The sequence below is a fragment of the Lithobates pipiens genome, unplaced genomic scaffold (genome assembly GCF_037356315.1).
Source record: "Lithobates pipiens isolate NorthernLeopardFrog02 unplaced genomic scaffold, aLitPip1_a1.2 Scaffold_1, whole genome shotgun sequence".
Classification (NCBI taxonomy): domain Eukaryota; kingdom Metazoa; phylum Chordata; class Amphibia; order Anura; family Ranidae; genus Lithobates; species Lithobates pipiens.
In genome coordinates this window covers 119,115,543-119,139,474 of record NW_027507685.1, presented here as the reverse complement: position 1 = coordinate 119,139,474, position 23,932 = coordinate 119,115,543, and the positions used below count along the sequence as shown (strand labels likewise).

At 46.0% G+C, this 23,932-nt stretch overlaps 1 protein-coding gene across 1 annotated transcript; it reads left to right on the top strand.

Moving 5' to 3' along the window:
• The first annotated feature begins 3,205 nt into the window (after positions 1-3,205).
• Positions 3,206-11,327, top strand: LOC143973976 (tubulin beta-4B chain-like). The gene is made up of 4 exons (XM_077474930.1): positions 3,206-3,370; positions 7,878-7,986; positions 8,068-8,178; positions 10,141-11,327. Exons 1-4 carry the CDS (start codon positions 3,314-3,316, stop codon positions 11,199-11,201), a joined length of 1,338 nt encoding a protein of 445 aa, XP_077331056.1. The 5' UTR covers positions 3,206-3,313; the 3' UTR covers positions 11,202-11,327.
• Positions 11,328-23,932: the final 12,605 nt, after the last annotated feature.

Sequence of the window (23,932 nt, the reverse complement as noted above, 5' to 3'; positions counted from 1 at the left end):
CACCCCTGCTCCCATTACAAGGAATGTACAGTGTTTTGCATACTAACCTATGTTTAAGCCCCATTCACACAAGGCATACTATACAGCCCATGTGAGGGCTGTGTTTACCCACACAGAGATGCACAGGAGTTCTATGCATCCCCATGCAGACAGTCCCATTAATGTCTATACGTCCTCAGCCGCTGTGTCCCAATATGACATCCATGTGGGTGCATGCAGACAGGGTGAGTTTTGGGACACGCACCCCCACCCGTATGGATGCCATATTTGGACACAAAAACTGTGTATGTGCAGCCACTTTGTCCCAATTGACATGAAAATGACTGCCTAAACAGTAGGGGTGCAATGGATAATAAAACTCACGGATCGGATCGTTTCATGGATCGGATCATTCCACCACCATATAGTTTCCACTGTAATATCCACAATCTCCCCCACTGTAATATTCACGTCCTCTCCCCCAATGTAATATTGTCTGAGCATGGCTGGGTATTGCCGAGTATTGCAGGGTATGGCTGGGTATTGCAGAGTATTGTCAGAGTATTGGCAGGTTATTGCAGAGTATTGGCAGGGTAGTGGCAGAATATGGAGGGATGGCTGTGACTGCAATTTTCGCAGAGCAGCGCTGTGGGCGCTACAGATGCAGCCCACAGCGCTGCTGCCATCTGATTTCTCCCCTCCACTGTACAGATCTGTACAGAGAGGGTGGAGCGGAACTGGCGTCATCATGATGCTGGTTTGTTTACAGGTGATTGCTCCATCATTTGACGGAGCGATCACATTGTAAACCCCAACAGGTGCACCAAGATGCCCACTGCTCCGGATCTAGGCCGAAGCCTTTCCTAAAGCTGAGACCGCGGATCGCGGCGTGTGCCGATCCTGAGCGGGGTGACCCGTTCGGATCATGGATCCGTGACGATCCATTGCACCCCTACTAAACAGGGATGCATAGAACACTTGTGCAGGCAAACATGGCCCTGCATGGGTGTACAGTATAGTGCTCCCTGTGGTAGTGAATCTTTAGGACTTGGTCTACATTCCCAAGCCACATATACCTGAAATATGGCCTATAAACATTTCATATTTACCACTTTAAACTACCAGTTTGTTTGAGACCATTTACTGCTTATGCTTCTACTATTCACAGCAAAGTAGTAAATAGTTGTGTCTACTTTAAAGCAGATGAAAATACGATTGCACCAGAAAGAGCAGCAAATGATCCCAGAATCCAACAATAATTTATTGGTTCAGTAAATGACCAAGGAAAGGAACAAAACAGCCAGCAAGTTTTGGGGATCCAGAGATCTCCTTCCTCAGGGCTTAAAGAGGAACTGCAGTCGGCTAATAGAATTTGTACTAAAAACATCTTTGCCATTCTGAAGCTTCCCTCCAACCACTTTGCATATTATTTTATATATACTGTGACTCTGTACTTGCCAAATATGCTGCAGAAATCTCCCACCACTGAGTCTGGCTGCATCCATTTTAACTGTGGGCAGCTGAAGCTGCTGCCTGTTCACTTCCTGCATTTACACAGACACACCTCCAACTCTGCAGCCCTCATTGGCCCTCTTATGACTCATCCCCCCTCCCTTCCTGGCAAACTCTGACAAGAGTGATATAGAGAGAGATGTGCATGTTGTCATAAGCCTAAGATAATGACCAGACAAGACACAGGAAGTGGGCTGTATAAGGTATTTGCTGTCAGAAAAAAAGTTTTACTATCCAAAGTTAAAACAGGGGCAGAAGATTTACTAGATGGAAAGATGAAAAAAATGACAGAAGGTGTGCAAGACAATTGTTTAGGGGTCTGAAGAGGCACCACCTTTCAGCACAATGTTGTGGTGTGAACAGGGCACATGAAAAACAATTGTTTTCTATGTACCTTGACTTGAGCCTGCATTCATCTATGCAGATCAACACAGCACAGTGGAGATGTGATGTCACATACAAGCATATGGAATGGATGTGCAATGATGCGCTCAGGTCAGGGGCATTTTCTGAAAGCAGTGGGCCTGTGTGCAGGATCAGAAGTCTTTTTACTAAAAAAAATATAGAAGGTTTGGGGGTTCTATGTAATTTTCTAGCGATCATCACATGCCTGGCGAAGGGGTCCTGCGTGACTCCGAAACATTGCACTCTCCTTGTGTTGTGATCATGCAATAAATTACCTGTTTGGACGCCATTTATGTCGTTCCATGGTGTGCTGGCAAATGTCTTCACTATTAGTGGTGTTCTTATTGCACATTATAAGGAAGATTGGACCCCCCCAGATTTGGAAGCATATGAAGACACACCATCCACCTCACAAGATCATGCATTCCAATGCACACATTCCTGTAGAAGAGGCTGTGTGTAGAAGCACGCCATGGATCACCAAAATGGCTGCAAAGCTTCATTCAGTGATCACATCGTCACAGCAAACGGCAACATTTCGGAACCTTGCAGGACCCCTCCATCAGGCATGTGACACAGGTCTAATGAAAGGAAGGGGTCCTGGGAGGCTCCCCAATGTTGATGTGACATGTGATCACTGAATAAAGCTCATGGTTTTCTGGTGACAGTTCTCATTTACATGATGCCATGCCTCCAGGTCACATAAGGATCTTTAATAACTAGAAATAAGATTATGGTAGGGATTAGGATATTCCTGAAAATTGTGAAGATTGAGGATTTCTGATGATTCTTTATTGATGGACTTATCATATTAGAGCTCAGTACAAGGCTCAGTTGTGTCTATGGGAATCCATGGAGACAGGCTGTGTATAGGACACTGACCGGTAACCAGGACAAACACAACACCCAGAGCCCTCACTAACGGAAACCACCCAGGACTCTCCACACCAAGCGGGAACCATGGAGCCCTGGTAACCGGCAGCGGCGTAGCTCAGCGCGGTTGATACGGAGTTACGCACACCCACTAGCGTAAAGACATCTGTGAATTACGTTGCCTCTAGACTAGACCTCGCCAAGCGCATTGCAGCAGTTGCTAGGACGCTACTTGGGCTCCGCCCTTTATTGAGAATCATCCAATCAGGAATAGTCAATCGTTTTAATGGAACCAATCCGCGTGCTTCAATGATTGGCGAGCAGCCATTCTTGACGCAGCATGAGTAGACGTACTTGACGGGCAGGGCCTTCCAGCAATAGCCGCTTCCCTATTTGCCCTGCCCCCATACTACCGCCCAATCGTAAGAACAGCTTAAGAAGCCCCATAGCGACGACCCGCCTATAAAAGGAGCTGTGCGACCATCTCGATACATTACAGTCAGTCTCCTCACGGCTTGCAGAATAACATCACACACGGGTCATCATGAGGGAGATCGTACATCTGCAGGCCGGCCAGTGCGGCAACCAGATCGGCGCCAAGGTGAGTCCAGCTCCTCGGCTCTCCCTCCATTGCCTCTTTTCGGGGTCCCCACTACGGGCGTATCGCTCATAGTCCGGCTATTAAAGGGTTAAAACAGCCGATGCCTTCCCTGATGCTGTGCAAGGTGGGCGTGGCCGAACCAATGGATGGGTTCAAATATTGAGTCACGTGTGTCTAAGTGGTCTGTCCTTGGTCTCCATGGCAACCTTCTTCATTTTAGATGTTACAGATCGGCTCTAGGGGAGGGCAGCAATGACCTGAAGATAACGTGGACTGATTAGTGATCTGTCATGCCAATCACACCTGTGTGACAAATGTACATCACTCTTGTGGTTCCATTGATGGCACCCCAAATGTGCCAAGATCTGCACTTGGGGAAAAAAGGCATAGGGGATTTCTTTTATGGGGGAGCGCAGGGCTTTCTGCTTTATGCTGTTGTGCAAAAGTCCATTCTTGTGTGACTGGAGCCCATTATCAGATAGCTAATTGGATGCTTCTTAAAGAGGAGTACCCGCAACACCTCGCCCCCTCCCAAAAGAAGTCAGTTACCAATACTGTAGGCTCTGACTTTTACCTGCCCCTAGATCCTACAATGTCCTTACCGATTTCATCCATTGGCTCTGGGTCCAGGCGCTGGCATCTTCACCATGGGAAACTGGCAGTGCAGCTTCACACTGCACATGAACGAGCTGTGCTTTGTGAATGGGCCAGCAGTCTTTTGACCTGTGGCTGCAGGAGGAGCAAACATTCCTTCAAATCGCCATGGCGATCTGGCCAGAACTGGAGGAGTGAGTACCTGTCTAAATAAGACACCCCCACCCCAACAAAAAATGCCAAATGTAAATGAGACCTCCCCTTTCTTGGTGAAGTTGAGCTTTAGGCTGGCAACGCATTTTCGTCTGTTCACTTTTGGATCTGTCTTGACGGCCTAACTGAGCAATCCATTCAGGTTCCATTCAGTCACTCCTCTCTGCTGTTAGAGGCTCTAAAGGAGGTTGTCTAGTTGAGTTGTACCTCTGTCTGGTTTAAGCCTTATCCTTCACATTGTATTTTGTTGCTATTGCATAGAAATTCTGTTCCATAAGCACAGATTGGAATGTGTGAGTGACCAGGACTATTGTGCTTTGCTTGCCTCCCTGTGCTAGTCCTGTATTGGACCTCATTGTACTGGGTGATCTATGCAAATATCCTCGTAGCTAAAGCTGACAATTTGTATTACTGGTGTTTTTATGAATGAATATTATGTGTTTTCAAAAGAGTCCTGTAGTCTTATGCCCTGTACACACGACCGGTTTTCCCATGTGGAAAAACCTTCAGAGTTTATTCTGATGGGAAAACCAGTTGGAAATTGTCTTGCGTATGATCACACCAAATTGCGACCTTCAAGAACGCAGTGATGTACGACAGGACTAGAAAAAGCAAGTTCAGTCGCCAATGGCTTCCATCTCATACTTGCTTCAGAGCATGTGCCTTTGGTCCGTCGGAACAGCATACAGACGAGCGTTTTTCCCGATAGGAATTGGTTCAGTCGGAAATATTTAGAATGTGTTCTATTTCTAGGCCCGTCAGAATTTGACGTAAAAAGTCCAATGGGTCATACACACGCTTGGAATAGACAATGAAAAGCTCCCGTCTGACTTTTTCTGTCGGATATTCCACTGGTGTGTACGTGGCATAAGTTGTCTGGCTATTGGCTTGTGATCTCAATCTGTCCATAAAATTGAAAAAGCTTTTGCAGGCAAAAGTTGTGGTGGAAGTTGGCGCTGTCCAGAATAATGCTGTAATTATGGCGGGGCATGTCTATATCCTGGACCGAGTCCACAATAGAGACTGATTGTGGTTTCTAATAAGATATATATATATATATAAGCCTGCTTGGGTCAATAACTTTACTCGCCCATTGAGTAGCATCTAAAGCAGTGGTTCTCAAAGCCTGTCCTCAGGGCCCACTAACAGGCCAGGTTTGCAAGATAACTGAAATACATCACAAGTGATATAATTTGCTGCTCGGTGATTGCAGTATTCTAGTCTGCATCTCCCCAAGGTAATACATAAAATCTGGCCTGTTAGTGGGTCCTGAGGACAGGAGTTGAACCACTGAATCTAACAGATGTTGGGGATAGACGTGTGGGACAATGGATTTATGGCAAACAAGCCCCCAGGCATTTGCAGGCCTTTTCACATGGCTTTTGAAGGGAATTGATGGTTTCTTGGTTGCTATCTGGTGTTTGCTAACGCCATGGCAACAACCTGTTAGATGGGATAGCAAGGAACCTGAAGTCAAATCTGTCACAAAACCTTTGGTTGTTCAGGATCTACTAAATGCGAGGTGTCCACAGTGCAAACCGGCCCATTAGAGTGATAGACAGAGGTATGACAGGCAAAAAATGGCAAACTTGCTTATGTAATGCTGACCATACATGCTACAAACTGTACAATCTCTGCTAGGTCTACCAACCATCTTCAGTGGCAGGCCTTCACACTACCCATTGTAGGGTGGTGCACTACATAGTATCTGGTTTCCTAACTAGTGCTGTTGCATAGTTGGAGATGCCTGACAGGTTATGTTTAGGACATTAAAGTGTTAGTAAATGCAGGGTCCTGGGTTTAATATCTGGCCTCTCTCAGTACATGGAAATGCAATAATTTCAGTAAATATAAACTGCTAAATACCTTTTTTCTGTTAGCAATATATAGCAGTCTTGTGACTTTTATCAATGCCTGGTTAAAGCTTATAGGAGTTTTCATACTGCACTGGCTGTCCTATCGAGATGCAGGACCCCTGACTTTTGTCTGGGCAGTGCTGATTGGCCTGTGCTAATCACATGCACTCTCCCAAGAAACTTTTTTTTTTTCTCCAGCAACACACACCAAACTGAGCATGTGCAGCCTGACTCCACTAACTGTCTTATCTGGGCATGTTTTGGGGTCAGTGGAAGGAGAGGATCCGAAATCAGGATCAAACAGCCTTTTTACACAATGCAGAAGATTAACCCCTTAGGTTCCACAGTTAGTATGACAAGCATGCTTTACTGCAGGGGTTGACAAATTTGCTTGGAATCTAGGAGCCAGCTAAAAAAGTTAGGAGCCGGGTCCGTGACGGCGATCTGGACCTGTCCCTGGCCTGACATGGAGACGAGTGAGGGGAAGATAGCCCCAAGCCCCTCACCTGTCTCCAAGTCATTGCCCATAGCTATTAGAGGGACATTTTATTTATTTTTTTCAAAATGACAAATTTTTTTTAAATTGCATTTTAGTGTAAATATGAGATCCGAGGTCTCTCTGACCCCAGATATCATATATAAGAGGACCTGTCATGCTTTTTTCTATTACAAGGGATTTTTACATTCCTTGTAATAGGAATAAAAGTGACACACATTTTTTTTTTTTTTTTTTAAAGAACAGTGAAAAAAATAAAAATAAAAGTTAAAAAAAAAAAATTAATATTTTAAACGCGCCCTGTCCTGCCAAGCTTGCGTGCAGAAGCGAACGCATATATGAAAGCGGTGTTCAAATCACACATGTGAGGTATCACTGCGATCGGTAGAGTGAGAGCAATAATTCTAGCCCCAGACCTCCTCTGTAACTTAAAAAGTGCAACCTGTAGAATTTTTTAAACGTCGCCTATGGAGATTTTAAAGGGTAAAAGTTTGTCGCCATTCCATGAGCGGGCGCAATTTTGAAGCGTGACATGTTTGGTATCGATTTACTCGACGCAACATTATCTTTCACAATATTAAAAAAAAATTGGGCTAACTTTACTGTTGTCTTATTTTTTTTTTTTATTAAATACATTTTCCCCAAAAAAGTGCGCTTGTAAGTCCGCTGTGCAAATACGGTGTGACAGACAGTATTGCAACGACCACCATTTTATTCTTTAGGGTGTTAGAATAAAATATATATATAATTTTTAGGGGTTCTGAGTAAAGGGAAGGAAGATAGGCTGGCAGGCAGGGAAAATTAGCATTGCATCCATTAGCATTGCTGGTTGTAATTCCAATGGCCACCACAAGAGGGCGCCAGATTACAGAAGGAACCATAGGATCGTAGAAGGCCTCAAAGCCGGGGGCTAAATTACCGGCCGCCGGCGGCGCGGCCCGACGCGATCGCGCCGGGGGGGTCCGCGGAGACAGCATACCCCCAGCTGTGCTGCCCCAGGCGCCAGTTCGCTAATTCTAGTCGCAAATGCGACTTGGCGCCCGGGTTTTGTCGAGCCCTGCTTTACTGCATATACAGACTGCTTTTACGGTTGTGGGTTTAGTAACACTTTAAAGTGTTCAGTAGATCAATAAAACTATAAACTGTTGCCCATGGAAACTGTTGAAAACATTTGCTGGATGAGAACAAGCACTGCATGAGATGTATATATTGGAAGCTGAATAGAATGCCGGGCAGAAAGTATCTGAGAGCATGCTTTGTCTAGCCGGCCAGGTTGCTTTAGGATCGACACAGGAAAGTGATGACTTGTTGCTCTAATAACTGAAACCTAATGTGTTTACTTTTCTAGTTCTGGGAAGTAATCAGTGATGAACATGGCATTGACCCAACTGGCACATACCACGGTGACAGCGATCTCCAGCTGGAAAGAATAAATGTGTACTACAATGAAGCCACAGGTGAGCTGTTCTCCCTCTTTAGTGCTTCTCTTACAGCCAGTAGTTGACATGGTGCTTACAATCTCTAACATGTACTTTCAGGTGGCAAATATGTTCCCCGTGCAATTCTGGTGGATCTGGAGCCTGGCACAATGGACTCTGTGCGGTCTGGGCCCTTCGGGCAGATCTTCAGACCAGACAACTTTGTTTTCGGTAGGTGAATCACGGATTGACAACCTGCTAAACAAGAAAATGTTGGTGTTTTAAAGATTACCATTGGGTGTATTGGCTTTATAAAGTGTGCTCTAAGACTAGGGATGGGTGTTAATGACCTGGTAATGGGCCCAACCTAATTCGACAGCCTTGGTTTCCAGTCTCGCCTGTTAACCATGCCTTGGCACAGTTGCCAGTTCTTTAACTGCTTGCCTACTGGACACTTTCACCCCCTTCCTGACCAGGCCAATTGTCCGCTTTCACTGCTGTCGCAATTTGACTGACAGTTGTGCGGGCATGCTACACTGTAACCATATGAGGTGGTATTTAATCACTACTGGGTTTTTGTTTTGCTAAACATTTCCTAGTTATAAAATTTTGCAAAGAGGTAATCTTTCTGATCTTTCACAGTGCCAATCCCAACACTGACAATCTGTGCCAATGTCCCTTTTAACACAAGCCAGTTGTTGGCTCTTTTGTACTGTCAGCGTGCGGAAATAAAAGCTGAAAAACCAGCTTATGTTTACTTCCGTGATCAGATGTCATTGGACACAGCTGATCACATGGTAAAGGGATATTCACAGCACCCCTTTACCCACCGATCTGTGATCAGCTGAGTCTGAAGGAGTGGGATAGCAGGGGGATGTCCAGGGACATCTTTCGGCTGTGGTGTGGGCAGTTAGTGGTTGATAACCTAAGAAAATTGCTCAGTTCTCTGGTTAATCAAATGTAGGAAATGGACTAAACCATGGACCTTTTGTATAAAACAGTTCATTTTTAGAATGGTAGAACCCTCGAATTTTAGATCTGAGTGATCATGTGCTGTGCCAAGTAATTGAAACAAAGGAAATTGCTCAGCACCTTTCGCAATTGCCTCCCCTCCCCATAGTCAGTAGAGGCTTTTCTTTTTCCACTGACTACCAACATGTGGCTTAAATTGTCATTAAACTATTAATGCTGTGCATTCTCACCCAGTTGCTATAGAATTTGTATTCTGCAAAAAAAGTTGATGCTGCTGCTCTCCCTCCTCCTGTCTATATCCCCACATGCAGAGTAGTGCTGACTGCACGTGCACATGCTCCGTTTTCAGTGCGTTTCTATGCTGAGCATTTCCTCCCTATCACATTGGAGCAGCCCACGTGACTATGGTCACACGTGGGTGTATACACAGTGATAAATGACAGCCCACTCCCTACACGTAAATTATTGGTGGCTTCTCCCTGTTCTAAAACACAGAGCTGGAGGGGTGTGACAGAACCTGTGACTGGCAGAAATTCGCCCACACCATGTTATTGACAAAAAAATAATGGTTTTGATTTTAAAAGTATATGAATGTCTTACATCAAGTGTAGAGCCTTTAGGGACACCTCCACCTGCTTTTTCTTTTAAGGACTTGTCTTTCCCATTTTATTTAAGAGAAATTCCAGAAAACAAACCTGAATTTCCCTCACAGGGGTATTCAGCCTTTCAATCTTGCTTCAAAACAAGACATTCAGCCCTTCTAGCTTGTAAATGCAGCATTCCTGCACTGGCCTTAACCTTTTAGGCCTTGGTCTGTCTCCCACAGACTGGTCGCTCACCAACTCTGTGCATACAGCTAGCAGCCTAGTACTGCACTGGCACCCACCTCTCTTCTAGGTGGAGTGCTCCGGTCTGCTGGGGTAAAGCCCAAAACCTTAGTCGGGTCATTTATTTAAATCCCAGCACACACCTGACAAACTGGTGTGCAGGCTGTTCTCGAAGTCTGGATGCCTACCTGGTAGTATGTATGTTCCTCCTGCAACAGTTTTCCTGCAGGCAGGCTGGGAAAGAGCTGGGTCATGTGACAGCTGTATATTGATTAGGAAAAGAAATTTAAGAATATTTGAACTTGGAATGTTATCAGATTGGGACTCTTGATGCAATGTCTGCAGACAGCTCACTTATTTTTTATCTTATTTTTTTCTTTCCTTTTTTTTTCAGGTCAGAGCGGTGCTGGAAACAACTGGGCAAAGGGTCACTACACGGAGGGAGCAGAACTGGTTGACTCAGTATTGGATGTTGTAAGGAAAGAAGCAGAAAGCTGCGACTGTCTCCAGGGCTTCCAGCTCACACACTCTCTGGGTGGTGGTACTGGCTCTGGTATGGGTACCCTTCTTATCAGCAAAATCAGAGAAGAGTATCCAGACAGAATTATGAACACTTTCAGCGTTGTGCCCTCTCCAAAAGTGTCCGATACTGTAGTAGAGCCATACAATGCCACCCTGTCTGTGCACCAGCTTGTAGAGAACACAGATGAGACCTACTGCATAGACAATGAAGCTCTGTATGATATCTGCTTCAGAACCCTCAAACTCACCACCCCCACCTATGGTGACTTGAACCATCTGGTATCGGCCACCATGAGTGGAGTCACCACCTGCTTGCGTTTCCCTGGCCAGCTGAACGCTGACCTACGTAAACTGGCTGTCAACATGGTGCCCTTCCCTCGTCTGCACTTCTTCATGCCAGGCTTTGCCCCACTCACCAGCCGCGGTAGCCAGCAGTACCGTGCCTTAACTGTGCCTGAGCTGACTCAGCAGATGTTTGATGCCAAGAACATGATGGCTGCTTGTGACCCACGTCATGGCCGCTATCTGACTGTCGCTGCAGTGTTCAGAGGCCGTATGTCTATGAAAGAGGTGGATGAGCAGATGTTGAATGTCCAGAACAAGAACAGCAGCTACTTTGTGGAATGGATTCCCAACAATGTGAAGACTGCGGTCTGTGACATCCCACCAAGAGGCCTAAAGATGTCTGCCACCTTCATCGGTAACAGCACAGCCATTCAGGAGCTGTTCAAGCGCATCTCTGAGCAGTTTACTGCTATGTTCCGCAGAAAGGCCTTCTTGCACTGGTACACTGGGGAGGGCATGGATGAGATGGAGTTCACTGAAGCAGAGAGCAACATGAATGACCTGGTGTCTGAGTACCAGCAGTACCAGGATGCCACAGCAGAAGAGGAGGGAGAATTCGAAGAAGAAGCTGAGGAAGAGGCTGCATAGACCAAGACAAACCTTTCCTAAATTATTTTTACCTGTTCTGTTCATTTTCATGTTCTCTTTTGTCTCTGGTTTTCTTGTTCGAAGACTTGACTGTAACTATTAAAACTTTTTAGGTTTCTGACTTGGGTCCTTGGAGTGGAATTCAGTCTTTTGCCTTAGACACTTTATTGTAGCATTACACTAAGCTTTTTCAGCTGATTCCTTTTTAGATAAACTCTCTTGCTGCATTGCCCAACAAATGCTTAAAGTGGTTAAGTCACTATATACACTTTTCACCATCCGCTCTGTTTATTTATGGAAGGCGCTCCTGTGTCTGTGATTTGTAAAAATAAGCTTATTTGTGAATGCTGATCACGTCACCCGCCAGCTCTCTCCTCTTGGCCTGCAAACGGCAGCAGGCGGGGCTGAGGATCTCAATCAGAGGCAGCCCTGCCCGCTGCAGCTGTCATGTGAGAGGAGAGAGCCGGCAGGTCATGTGGTCAGTGCTAGCAAATCAGGTATATAGCGTCTTATTTTTACAAAGCGGCAGAACCTTACATACTGTGCAGGAGCACCTTGCGTACTTCCACACAGCGAATGGTAAAAAAACTGATTTCAGTAGCAGAAGTGGGGGCCCGTTCACAGACACGCAGGGGAGGAGGACACTGGAGCACAGAGGAGTGGATGACAGAGGCACGTGAACTGAGCACGGTATTGGGGCTCAGCAGCCCTGATACAATGGTCAGGTTACAAAGGGGAGAGTAGAAACTAGCAGGATCGGCCAGGGTTTATTTTTTTATTTTTTTCTGGTTTTAAACACTGCTGCATGTAAGCTTATGTCCATGCACACAGAGGTGTTCAAAAAATGAAAAAAATCACTGTCGGCGTGTTCAGGAGCAACAATACTTTGCCAGCAAAACTCTTGATGCTTTTAAACCCACATTAATATTGGGTGCACTTGCATTATGCACTTGTGTTAATTCATTCCAACGACTAGAGTAAATTCTGGCCAGTAAAATGAATTAATGCCCAAGCACTTGATGCATCTAAATGTGTACAAGCATCAAGCTTTTGTCCTCAAAAAAATAAAATAAATAAAAGCTGCTGCTAGGAGAGAGGGGATAACACACTGGGGATTTATTTACTATATGCAAATTCACTTTGCATTACAAGGGCACTTGGCAGTGCAGTCGCTGTAGATCCCGAGGGGGACATGCAAGGAAAATAAAAAAAACATAATTTTAGCTTGCACATGATTGGATGTTAAAATCAGCAGAGCTTCCCCACAGATCTACAGCAACTGCACTGTACTTGTAGTGCAGAGTGGATTTGCTTTTAGTAAATCAACCTCCCTATGTGTTTGAGGCCTCACTGGCTTATTTGAGCCTTATGATCCATTGCTTTAATCGCTGACCTGAAACAAATGTACCCCCCCCCCCCCTTTTTTTTTTTTTTTTTTTTTTTTTTCTTTTTTAGCTGCAGCCAAAAAAAAAAAACATGATTTTTAAGCATTTTGGATAGCATAGCGAAGGGTTAACACCCCTGTAACATTTGTTTTGTTGTCTCTGCCCCATTCAGAAAATCTCACCTCACTTTCTGTCCCAATGACAATTGGATTTTGAAAAATTTGGGTTGTTGTGGAAACAATGATTGATGATAAGGCATCAGTGGAGGTACCTTTTTTCCTATAATAACTCTTACAGGAGTGAATTTCCCTTCTTATTCCGCGTACACACGACCGGACTTAGGTCCGACAGACTTTCGACGGAGTTCTGACAGAGTTCTGACGGACTTTCCGAATGAACGGACTTGGCCACACACAATCACACCAAAGTCCGACGGATTCGAACGTGATGACGTACGACCGGACTAGAATAAGGAAGTTCATAGCCAGTAGCCAATAGCTGCCCTAGCGTCAGTTTTTGTCCGTCGGACTAGCATACACACGAGCGGATTTCTCGGTAGGAACTGGGTCCGGCAGAGTTCTGGCGATAAAATTTGAAACATGTTCCATTTCTAAAGTCTGTCAGACTTTTGCAAATCAAAAGTCCGCTGCAGCCCACACACGATCAAATAGTCTGCCGGAATTGTTCCGTTGGACCTTTGATGTTGAAAAGTCCGGTCGTGTGTATGCGGCATAAGGGGTAGATATCCTTACACTTCCTGTTGTCTCCCTCCATTTGTAAGTCAGATGTTTGTAACTAGGGGACTGCCTGTATACTATAGTGTTAGGCTCTATAACTATTGCACAACCCAAAGCAGATGACACAACAGGGTGGCATGTTTGTAGAGCTGGCAGTGCTGTGTTGCCTCTCATCTTGAAGAGTGTTCCAGTTATGACTCTTATGCTGGTACACACGACCGGACTTTTCGACGGACTAGGTCCGATGGTCTTCCCGACAGACTTTATGGATGAACGGACTTGGCCACACACAATCACACCAAAGTCTGACGGATTCTAATGTGATGACGTACGCAGGGCCGTCTTTAATATTGATTGGGCCCTAGGCAAAAATTTTCTTAGGGCCCTCCTCCCCCCATGCAATTTCGCTCTCCACCTTCTCTGAGACATACAATAAATAGCAGCTAGACTTAAAATCAGTTTACTGTATCAGATCAGGCAGCGATTGGTTGCCAGAGGTTACAGCATATCATTACTGCTTACTGACTGGTTGCTAGAGGTTACAGCACTCCTTAAGGCTCACTGATTAGTTGCTAGAGGTTACAGCACATGATTTCTGCTTGTTGATTGGCTGCTAGAGAATACTGTACAGTAATACTGCTCACTGGTTGCTATAGGTTACAGAACATCATCTCCTCACTGCAGGGGGGCATGTTAGACATATGAATGCTGCCTTATATTTACATATCAATGCTGTTGGCCTCAGCTATTCACATATGCATGTCACTGATATTTACATATGAATGCCGGTTATTTACATGTAAACACAGGGTCTGCAGGTGAGTCATATGTACACAACAATAGGTCAGAGCTGGGCAGCATTAGTAGCAGCGCTTCACCCGGATATTGGGACACAGCACAGGACTAAAACCTCAATGGACAAGGGAATGTAAACTGGGATAGTTGGCAAGTATGAGGCAGCTTCTTTGGGCCCCATAACAATCACAGGGCCCAGGGCAGCTGCCCCTTTTGCCCTGCCTTAAAGACGGCCCTGACGACTGGACTAGAATAAGGAAGTTCATAGCCAGTAGCCAATAGCTGCCCTAGCGTCGGTATTTGTCCATCAGACTAGCATACACACAAACGGATTTCTCGATAGGAACTGGATCCAATGGAAAAATTTGAAACGTTCTATTTCTGAAGTCCGTCACGTTTTTGGACAGCAAAGGCCCGCTGGAGCACACACACACACGATCGAATTGTCCAACGGACCTTTGCTGTCAAAGTCCAGTTGTGCGTACGTGGCATTACATCCCAAGTTGGCAGTACCTAGGTTTTCTAAATGCTGGGGCACCAGACATGGGGGTCATCCTCATTAAAATGGCTGTTGCATGGCTATCATTCTAGGCAAATTGTATTAGTACTTTTGGTCACTGACCAAGTATGACCTCTCCATGCTCGTTCTGTTTTGTGTCTTGTAAACCTTGTTGGTGGACAACAAGTAGCTTCAGAAATTTCCTCTCTTCTGTCCTCGGACAGGTTTCCTTTCATGCTTATGTATCCCCCCAAATTATCTCTCCTAAATTACCATATGGATAGGATTAAAGATATCCAGTTGATTACATAAAGATGCAGTGAATATTGGGTTAAAAAAATCTAAAATTTCAACCAACTAAAAAATCAAATTCATTAAACATTTTTGATGTTATTCCCCTTCAGTGTTATGCAAGGAAATATAATTCCAGCCTAATATGCTTTGTAAAGATCTGTTTTCCTCTGGGTCTAATGAGCAGCTCATCTGTACTGGAATGTTCAGGCAGATTCCACTCCCTCTGTGGAAAATGCCTTCTTATTACAGTAAGGTGACCAGATTTTTTAAATAAAATCTGGGGATATATATATATATTTTTTTTTGGCAAATGGTAAACTATTTTATAAGCATATTTTCCTCCAAAGATATGCAGTGTTTGTGTTTATGTAATGATTGTACGATTATAAATATTTTGTTATTTCTGGAAACCATTTCATACCAGCCCCATAGCATTATTATACCAGCCCAACCGCGCATAATATCATTATTTTCTTGTTCATAAAAGGGAAAACCATGCATTTTAAAGCGAATTGGAGGGTGTATTATACTCACCAGTGCCCATCAATGCAGCCTGTTCAGTGCCAATCAATGCAGCCTTTTGAGTACCCATCGTTGCAGCCTGTTCAGTGCCCATCAGCTCAGCCTGTTTAGTGCTAATCAGCTCAGCCTGTTGAGTACCCATCAATGCAGCCTTTTGAGTACCCATCAATGCAGCCTGTTCAGTGCCCATCAGCTCATCCTGTTCAGTGCCCATCAGCTTAGCCTGTTCAGTGCCCATCAGCTTAGCCTGTTCAGTGCCCATCAGCTTAGCCAGTTCAGTGCCCATCAGCTCAGCCAGTTCAGTGCCCATCAATGCAGCCTGTTTAGTGCCCATCAACTTAACCTGTTCAGTGCCTATTAATGCAGCCTGCTGAGTATCCATCAATGCAGTCTGTTCAGTGCCCATCAGCTTAGCCTGTTCAGTGCCCATCAGCTTAGCCAGTTCAGTGCCCATCAGCTTAGCCAGTTCAGTGCCCATCAGCTTAGCCAGTTCAGTGCCCATCAGCTCAGCCAGTTCACTGCCCATCAATGCAGCCTGTTTAGTGCCCATCAACTTAACCTGTTCAGTGCCTATTAATGCAGCCTGCTGAGTATCCATCAATGCAGTCTGTTCAGTGCCCATCAGCTTAGCCTGTTCAGTGCACATCAGCTCAGCCTGTTCAGTGCACATCAGCTCAGCCTGTTTAGTGCCAATCAATACAGCCTGTTCAGTGCCTATCAATGCAGCCTATTTCATGCCCATCTGCTCAGCCTGTTCAGTGCCTATTAATGCAGCTTGTTCAGTGCCCATCAGCTTACCCTGTTCAGTGCCCATCAGCTCAGCCTGTTCAGTGCCAATCAATGCAGCCTGTTCAGTGCCCATCAGCTCAGCCTGTTTAGTGCCAACGAGCTCAGCCTGTTCAGTGCCCAGCAGCTCAGCCTTACCTAAACAGAGCAGGAATCTCCTGATTACCCCGCGCGGCCGCTGCCCACAGATGAAGTTCCGCCTCCTATGATAGATGTCACCAGCGTACTGCCTATCTGCCGCATAAGCAGGAGATCTCCATTCTGTATAATCCGGCGGCACTCACCACCCACCCCCCACCCCCGTCCGAGATAGACCAGGCCTCAGCGGGACTTAATGGTTTTTGATTCATTTATATTATGGATGACATTTTTAAATACATGCGCATGCACTTTAGGGCCAATTAGCCTACCAGCATGTCTTTGGATTATAGGAGGAGACCTGTGCAAGCAGGAATAACAAGTTGTGTCCTGGTCAGGATCTGAATGGAGGCCCCCAGTGCTGCAAGGAAGAAGTGCTAACCACCCTCCACCCTTCACTAGTACACTGCCTTACCTCTACAACACACACAATGATGTTCTTTCACTTAAAGAAATGGGAATCACTCAGTTTTTTATGATTTGGTTAGTGCTTTAATCCTTGCCTATGATTATTATTATACAGGTTTATAGAGCACTGGCAGTGTACGCAGTGCTTTACAAACTTAAGGGTAGACAGTACAAATACAATACACTTTTTTACAGTAGGAGGGCCCTACTCTTTAGAGCTTATAATCTAAGAGGAGGGTCAAGCGATACAAGAGGTAAAGATTGTGGGGGATGAGCTGATGGAGAAAATGAATGTACAGTTGTTAGGTGGGGCCAGGTAAGCTTCTCTGAAGAGTTGGGTTTTCAGGGATCATCTGAAAGTGGACAAAGTAGGAGATAGTTGGACAGATTGGGGTAGAGCATTCCAGAGGATGGGAGAGGCTCAGGAGAAGTCCTGGAGGTGAGCATGGGATGAGGTAACAAGGGAGCTAGAGAGCAGGAGGTCTTGGGAGGAGTCAAGAGAATGATTTGGTTGATATTTTGAGACCAGGTTAGTGATGTAGCTGGGGGCCAGGTTGTGAATTGCTTTGTAAGTTATTGTTAGTATCTTGAATTTAAGTTGTTGGTTGAGTGGCAGATGCCGTTTGTAAGCAGACACCAGTTGTAAGGTGGGTGAGCCCAGGCAGCAACTTTCATGATGGACTGAAAGTGGTTGTAAACTCTTACAACCAACTTTGACCTACAGGTAAGCCTAGATTAAGGCTTACCTGTAGGTCCAAGAAATATCTCCTAAACCTACACGGTTTAGGAGATATTTGCCGAAAGACAGGCACCGCTGTCTACGGCGCATGCGCCGTAGACAGTGGCGCGCAGGGGCACTGAGCGCATCGCGGTCAATGGCGATATGCCGCGAGTGGCGACTCCCGTGCGCATGTGCGGGAGTGACGTCATCGCGGCTTCGACGAATGACAGCGGCGGAGTAGGAGACCCACCAGGAAGATGGATGCGCCGGACTACAGGGGACAGCGGTGACTTCGCTGGCTCCTGTGTCAGGTAAGTGACACATAATGGACTACTAGTATAGTAGTCCATTATGTTTTACCTTTGCATGGAATCAAAGAGGAAGTAAACTCATCAGGGTTTACTTCCTCTTGAAGGAGGGATAACCTATTTAGAGGTAAGCCAATGAAGAGGGAATAGCAGTAGTCGAGGCGAGAGATGACCATGAGTGAATAAGAAGCTTTGTGGTGGCAAACATCGATTGGATGTGGGGCTGAAAGGATAGTTCAGAGTCCAGGATTATACCTAGGACCTTGGCGTGTGGGGACGGGTTAATAGTTGAGCCGTTGATTTTGACAGAGACATTAGGGGAAGAATCACATGGGGAAGGAATTATTATGAGCTCGGTTTTGGATAGGTTGAGTTTGAGGAAGCGATGTGACATCCAGGCTGATATGCCTGTTAATAAGTTGGTGATGCGTGAGGAGACAGATGAGTGAGCTGGGGGTTCGAGAGATAGATTTGGATGTTGTCAGCGTAGAGATGATATTGAAAGCCATAGGAGGCAATCAACTGACAATGGGATTAGGTGTAGATTGAGAAAGGGAGAGGTCCAATGAACAAAACCTTGGGGCACCCCGACAGAGAAAGGGAGAGGAGGAAGTAGAGTTGTGACACTGCAGGTGCAGTGGGAGAGTTAGGATGAGAAGCAGCCAAGAGTACAGTCACGGAGACCTAAGGAGTGGAGTTTTTTGAGGAGAAGGGGGTGGTCCACTGTGTTAAAGGCAGTAGAGAAGTAGTACAGAATAGTGTCCCTTGGTTTTAGCTGTTAGTAGGTCATTTGTGAGTTTAAAGAGGTGGTCCACCTTTTAAAAAAAAAAAATTAAAAGCCAGCAGCTACAAATACTGCAGCTGCTGATTTTTAATAAAGGGACACTTACCTGTCCCAGGGTCCAGCGATGTCGGCAGCCGAAGCCTATCAATCGCTTGCCTCTCAGCAGCTGCCGCGCCATTCTCGGAGAGCAAATCAGGAAGTGAAGCATTGCGGCTTCACTTACCGGTTCCCTACTACGCATTTGCGAGTCACGGTGCGTGTCCTAACTGGTCCCCGCTATCTCCTGGGACCTGTGTGTGTCCCAGCAGACAGTGTGGGGGGACCGGAAGTGGCATAGACTCTCCCGTGGGAGTCTATGCCTGGAAGTAGGTGCAAATACCTGTTTTAGACAGGTATCTGCACCCCCGTCCCCCCTGAAAGGTGCCAAATGTGACACCGGAGGGGGGGAGGGTTCTGATAAGGGGAGGTTTAATTTTTGTGTGAACCTCCACTTTAAGGAGAGCAATTTCTGTAGGGTGTTGAGAGCGAAATCCAGACTGAAGGGGATCAAGAAGTTTGTTCATAGTGTGAGGGGTTAGCTCGGCAGCGGGTGTGTGTGACCCCCTGGATGGGTTCACAACACAAAATCAGGCACAGCAGACAGCGTTGTAGGTGCAAAAAAAACAAAAGATGCGGTTTATTTCTGCTACATGCAGTGATACATATAACAGCCAAACAAAATAAAACATGAAAATAAATCCTGGTCAGCTTGACCTCTAACTACACACTTAGATTTCCCTGTCTAACAACTGAGAGCAGCCTTGTGCTGCCCCAGTCCCTGTCGTAGAGGTTTGCCACACAGGCGTTAACTCACCGCACAGAACAGGTGTCACACTCCCCAGTCTATACAACACAAAAACTGGTTCCAGGATGGAGCATCTCCCTATGCATGCTGGGGTTTTTTGTAGAGGCCTTAATGAGCCCACTTAATTCAGCTGGGCTCATTAACTCTTCCCCTCTAATTGTAAAAGTCTGCATAAAGCCTGAATCTAGGACACACATATTTACCATCCTGGATACAACCAGGTGACTTTACCTGCCTGCTGCCACATACCCCCCCCCTCTTGTTTCAACCTTGGGGTTGTAACACCAGCAGTCAGACACACATGTATCCGAGACAAAGCATCCACATTCCCCATTTTAACACCAGGGCGATGCTTAACTGTAAAGTTAAATTAGTGTAGGGCTAGGAACCACCTATTTACCCTTCTATTGGTCTCCTTGTTCTGAGCCATCCACTTTAAAGGAGCCTGATCAGTCACCAGGTCAAAGTGCCTACCTAGCAGATAGTACCGAAGGGAATCTAGAGCCCACTTCACTGCTAAACATTCCTTCTCAATCGTGGAGTAATTTACCTCATGGGACTTTAACTTCCTGCTGAGGTAAATGACTGGGTGCTCTTCCCCGTTCCAGACCTGGGATAACACTGCTCCTAACCCAACGTCTGATGCATCAGTTTGTACAACAAAGTCCTTAGAGAAGTCTGGTGAGTACAACACTGGCTGGCTACATAAGGCTGTTTTTAAGGACTGAAATGCTTCCTCAGCCTCTGGGGACCATTTAACCATAACCGACTCTTTCCCTTTTGTCAGGTTGGTGAGGGGCACAGCCTGAGAAGCAAAATGGGGAATGAATCGTCGATAATAGCCAGCGATTCCCAGAAAGGCTCGTACCTGTTTCTTGCTGTTGGGACGTGGCCAACTCTGTATGGCCTCGACTTTATTGACTTGGGGTTTTATCACCCCCCTCCCAATAGTGTACCCAAGATATTTGGCCTCCTCCTGTCCAATGGTACACTTCTTTGGATTGGCCGTAAACCCAGCTTCCCGGATAGAGTCTAGGACTGCTTGTACTTTTGGCAAATGTGAGACCCAGTCTGTGCTATGGATAATCACATCATCCAGGTAAGCTGCAGCATATTTCTGATGGGGCCTCAGAATCTTATCCATTTTCCGCTGGAATGTTGCCGGTGCATTCTGTAACCCAAACGGCATTCTCTTATATTGGAATGCCCCATCTGGGGTTACAAACGCAGTTTTCTCCTTGGCCGACTCGGCCAGGGGAATTTGCCAATACCCTTTGGTGAGATCAAGAGTTGTCATATATCGGGCTGTTCCCAGCCGGTCAATCAACTCATCTATACGTGGCATGGGGTAGGTGTCAAATTTTGTAACTTTATTTAATTGTCTAAAATCGTTACAAAACCGCCAGCTCCCATCAGGTTTGGGCACTAGTACAATAGGACTGGACCAGTCACTCTGGGACTCCTCTATCACACCCATTTCCAGCATCCTTTGAACCTCCCCACGTATTGCCTCCCGTCGGGCCTCTGGTATTCTATAAGGTTTTAGTTTTACCCTTTCTCCTGGCGGGGTGATAATGTCATGCTCTACCCCAGATGTTTGTCCCGGAAGCTCAGAGAAAATCTCTTTGTCACGAAGTACAAACTCTTTAACCTCCTGTTGTTGGGGTTTCGATAAGGTGTCTGCTATTCCAACCTCAGGAACTAAGCAATCAGGTTGTACTTGTGACAAAGTCTCTGCGACTAGGGATTCCCTATCCCTCCAGGCTTTCAGCAGATTGACGTGATAGATCTGCTCCGGCTTTCACCTTCCTGGCTGTCTAACCCTGTAGTTCACCTCACTAATTTTTTCAATTACTTCATATGGACCTTGCCATTTGGCCAGAAATTTGCTTTCAACCGTAGGGACTAGCACCAAGACCCTATCCCCCGGGGAAAAAGTACGGGTCTTGGCCCCACGGTTGTACACTCTCTGCTGTGCTAACTGCGCTTGGGTTAAATGTTCCTTTACAATTGGCATTACCTGTGCAATTCTATCTTGCATCAGGGCGACATGCTCAATCACACTCCTGTGAGGAGAACTCTCATTTTCCCAAGTTTCCTTGGCGATATCCAGCAGCCCTCTTGGGTGTCTCCCATAGAGCAACTCGAAGGGTGAGAAACCCGTAGAGGATTGGGGTACCTCCCTAATGGCAAACATCAGATAGGGTATTAGACAGTCCCAATTCTTTCCATCTCTATCCACCACCTTCTTTAACATTTGTTTTAGGGTTTTGTTGAATCTTTCAACCAACCCATCTGTTTGGGGGTGATACACAGATGTACGCAATTGCTTCACTTTGTACAACCTGCATAATTCTTTCATAACCCGGGACATAAAGGGTGTACCTTGGTCCGTAAGCAGTTCCTTACAAATACCCACGCGGCTAAAAACAAGAGATAGCTCTTTGGCTATGGTTTTGGCCGAGGTATTTCGGAGAGGAATTGCTTCCGGATAACGGGTGGCATAGTCCAATATAACCAAAATGTACTGATGGCCCCTGGCGGACTTCATTATCGGACCTACCAAATCCATTGCGATCCTTTCAAAGGGGACCTCAATGATAGGAAGAGGTACCAGCGGGTTACGGAAATGTGGCATAGGTGCCGACTTCTGACACACAGGGCAGGAGGAACAATAATTTTCTATTTCCTTCATGACCCCAGGCCAATAGAATCTCTGCAATACCCTCTCTCTGGTTTTTTCTGTCCCCAGATGACCTCCCAGAATGTGTCCATGAGCCAATTCTAACACCAACTTCCTGTAAGGTTTGGGCACCACAAGTTGCTCAGTGGTTTCTTCTGCCCTTTGAGCCACTCGATACAGCAGGTCCCTTTCCATAGTGAAATAAGGATAAGGGCAAGTCTTATCTGGGTTCATTAACTCGCCATCTATTTTCCCCACATTTTCCCGTGCCTTTATTAGGGTGGGGTCTTTTAACTGTTCTGTGGCAAAATTTTCCCTGTGAACCTCAAGATCCGAAAACTCCACAGACGGCATGTTTTCATCTGAGGATGTTGGCTCCTCCCCAGTTTCTCGAGTTTCCCCCGCCAATACCGACAAGGGAAATTCAGGAGAGTCCTCACAACTCCCAGAGGAATTCTGGTCATCTTCCTGGTTTATAGGGGCACCAGTGGGGGGCTCAGGACAATCCCAGAGTTCCCAGAATTTTGGAAAATCCCTTCCCACAATAGCCTCATGTGGTAAGTGAGACACTAACCCCACCTGATGAGAGAGGTTACCTTTGGGGGTCTCAAAAAACACTGAAGTTACAGGATACTCTCGGGTGTCCCCATGCACACAAATAACAGCCACCCTGTTCTTCCCAGAGACCTCCGTAGTAACTAATTCAGCTTTTATCAATGTTACCAGGCTACCTGAATCCAGCAACACATCAACATTTCTACCATTAATACACATTTTACATAAATGTTTCTCAGGTCCCCGAATGGCAGTGCATGCAACTGTCGCAAACAGCGACTGACGTCTCTCCCTTATAAAGTCACATTGCATAGGCTCATCCACAACGGGGCAATTGGCTGCAATATGTCCCTCTTGCCGGCAGCGGTAGCAAATAATCTTTTTCACTGTCTCTTGCAGCATGGGCTTCCTGGGCTGCTCCCGCCAGACCTTAGGTAGAACCCCCACCCTCTCACTCTCTCCACCCTCACCCCTTGGAGTCATCTTACCCGCCACTGGGGATGATCTGGTCTTAGGATGGAAAGTCCGTGAGTCCCTGGAAGAGGTGGTCAAGTTCTCTGTAGCCAAGTACCTCTCAACCAGATCCACAAGTTTATCTGCATTTTCTGGGTCTCCATGGCTTACCCATTTTTGGATGGCAGTAGGAAGAGCTCTCAGGAAACGATCCATAACAACACGTTCCACAATGTTTGGTGCGGTCAAAGTCTCTGGCTGCAGCCACTTCCTGCTCAGGTGAATGAGATCATACATTTGAGACCTGGGGGGTTTTCCAACCTGAAAAGTCCAATTATGCACACGCTGAGCCCGGACGGCCAGGGTGACACCCAGCCGTGCCAATATTTCTGCTTTTAGCACCACATAGTCTTTTGCTTGGTCAGGCTCTAGGTCATAATAAGCTTTCTGCGATTCCCCAGTTAACAGAGGGGCCACCAGTCCAGCCCATTGCTCCTTTGGCCACTTTTCCCTTTCAGCAGTCCTTTCAAATGTGGTCAAAAACACCTCCGGATCATCCTCTCCAGTCATTTTTGTCAATAAACGGCTCACACCAAAGGATGCGGTATTATTGTAACCACTTGCTTCATTGGTCTGCGGACGTTGCTGTATTAATGTCTCTATTTTCTGTTGAAAACTCTGCTCTTGCTTCTGCAACAGGTCTATAAAGCGGGCTTCAGATTGCTGCTGGGCTTGTTGCTGAGCTTCCAAACTCTGCTGCAAAGTTGCATTTGTCTGCTGCTGATTTGCATTTGTCTGCTGCTGGGCTTGTTGCTGAGC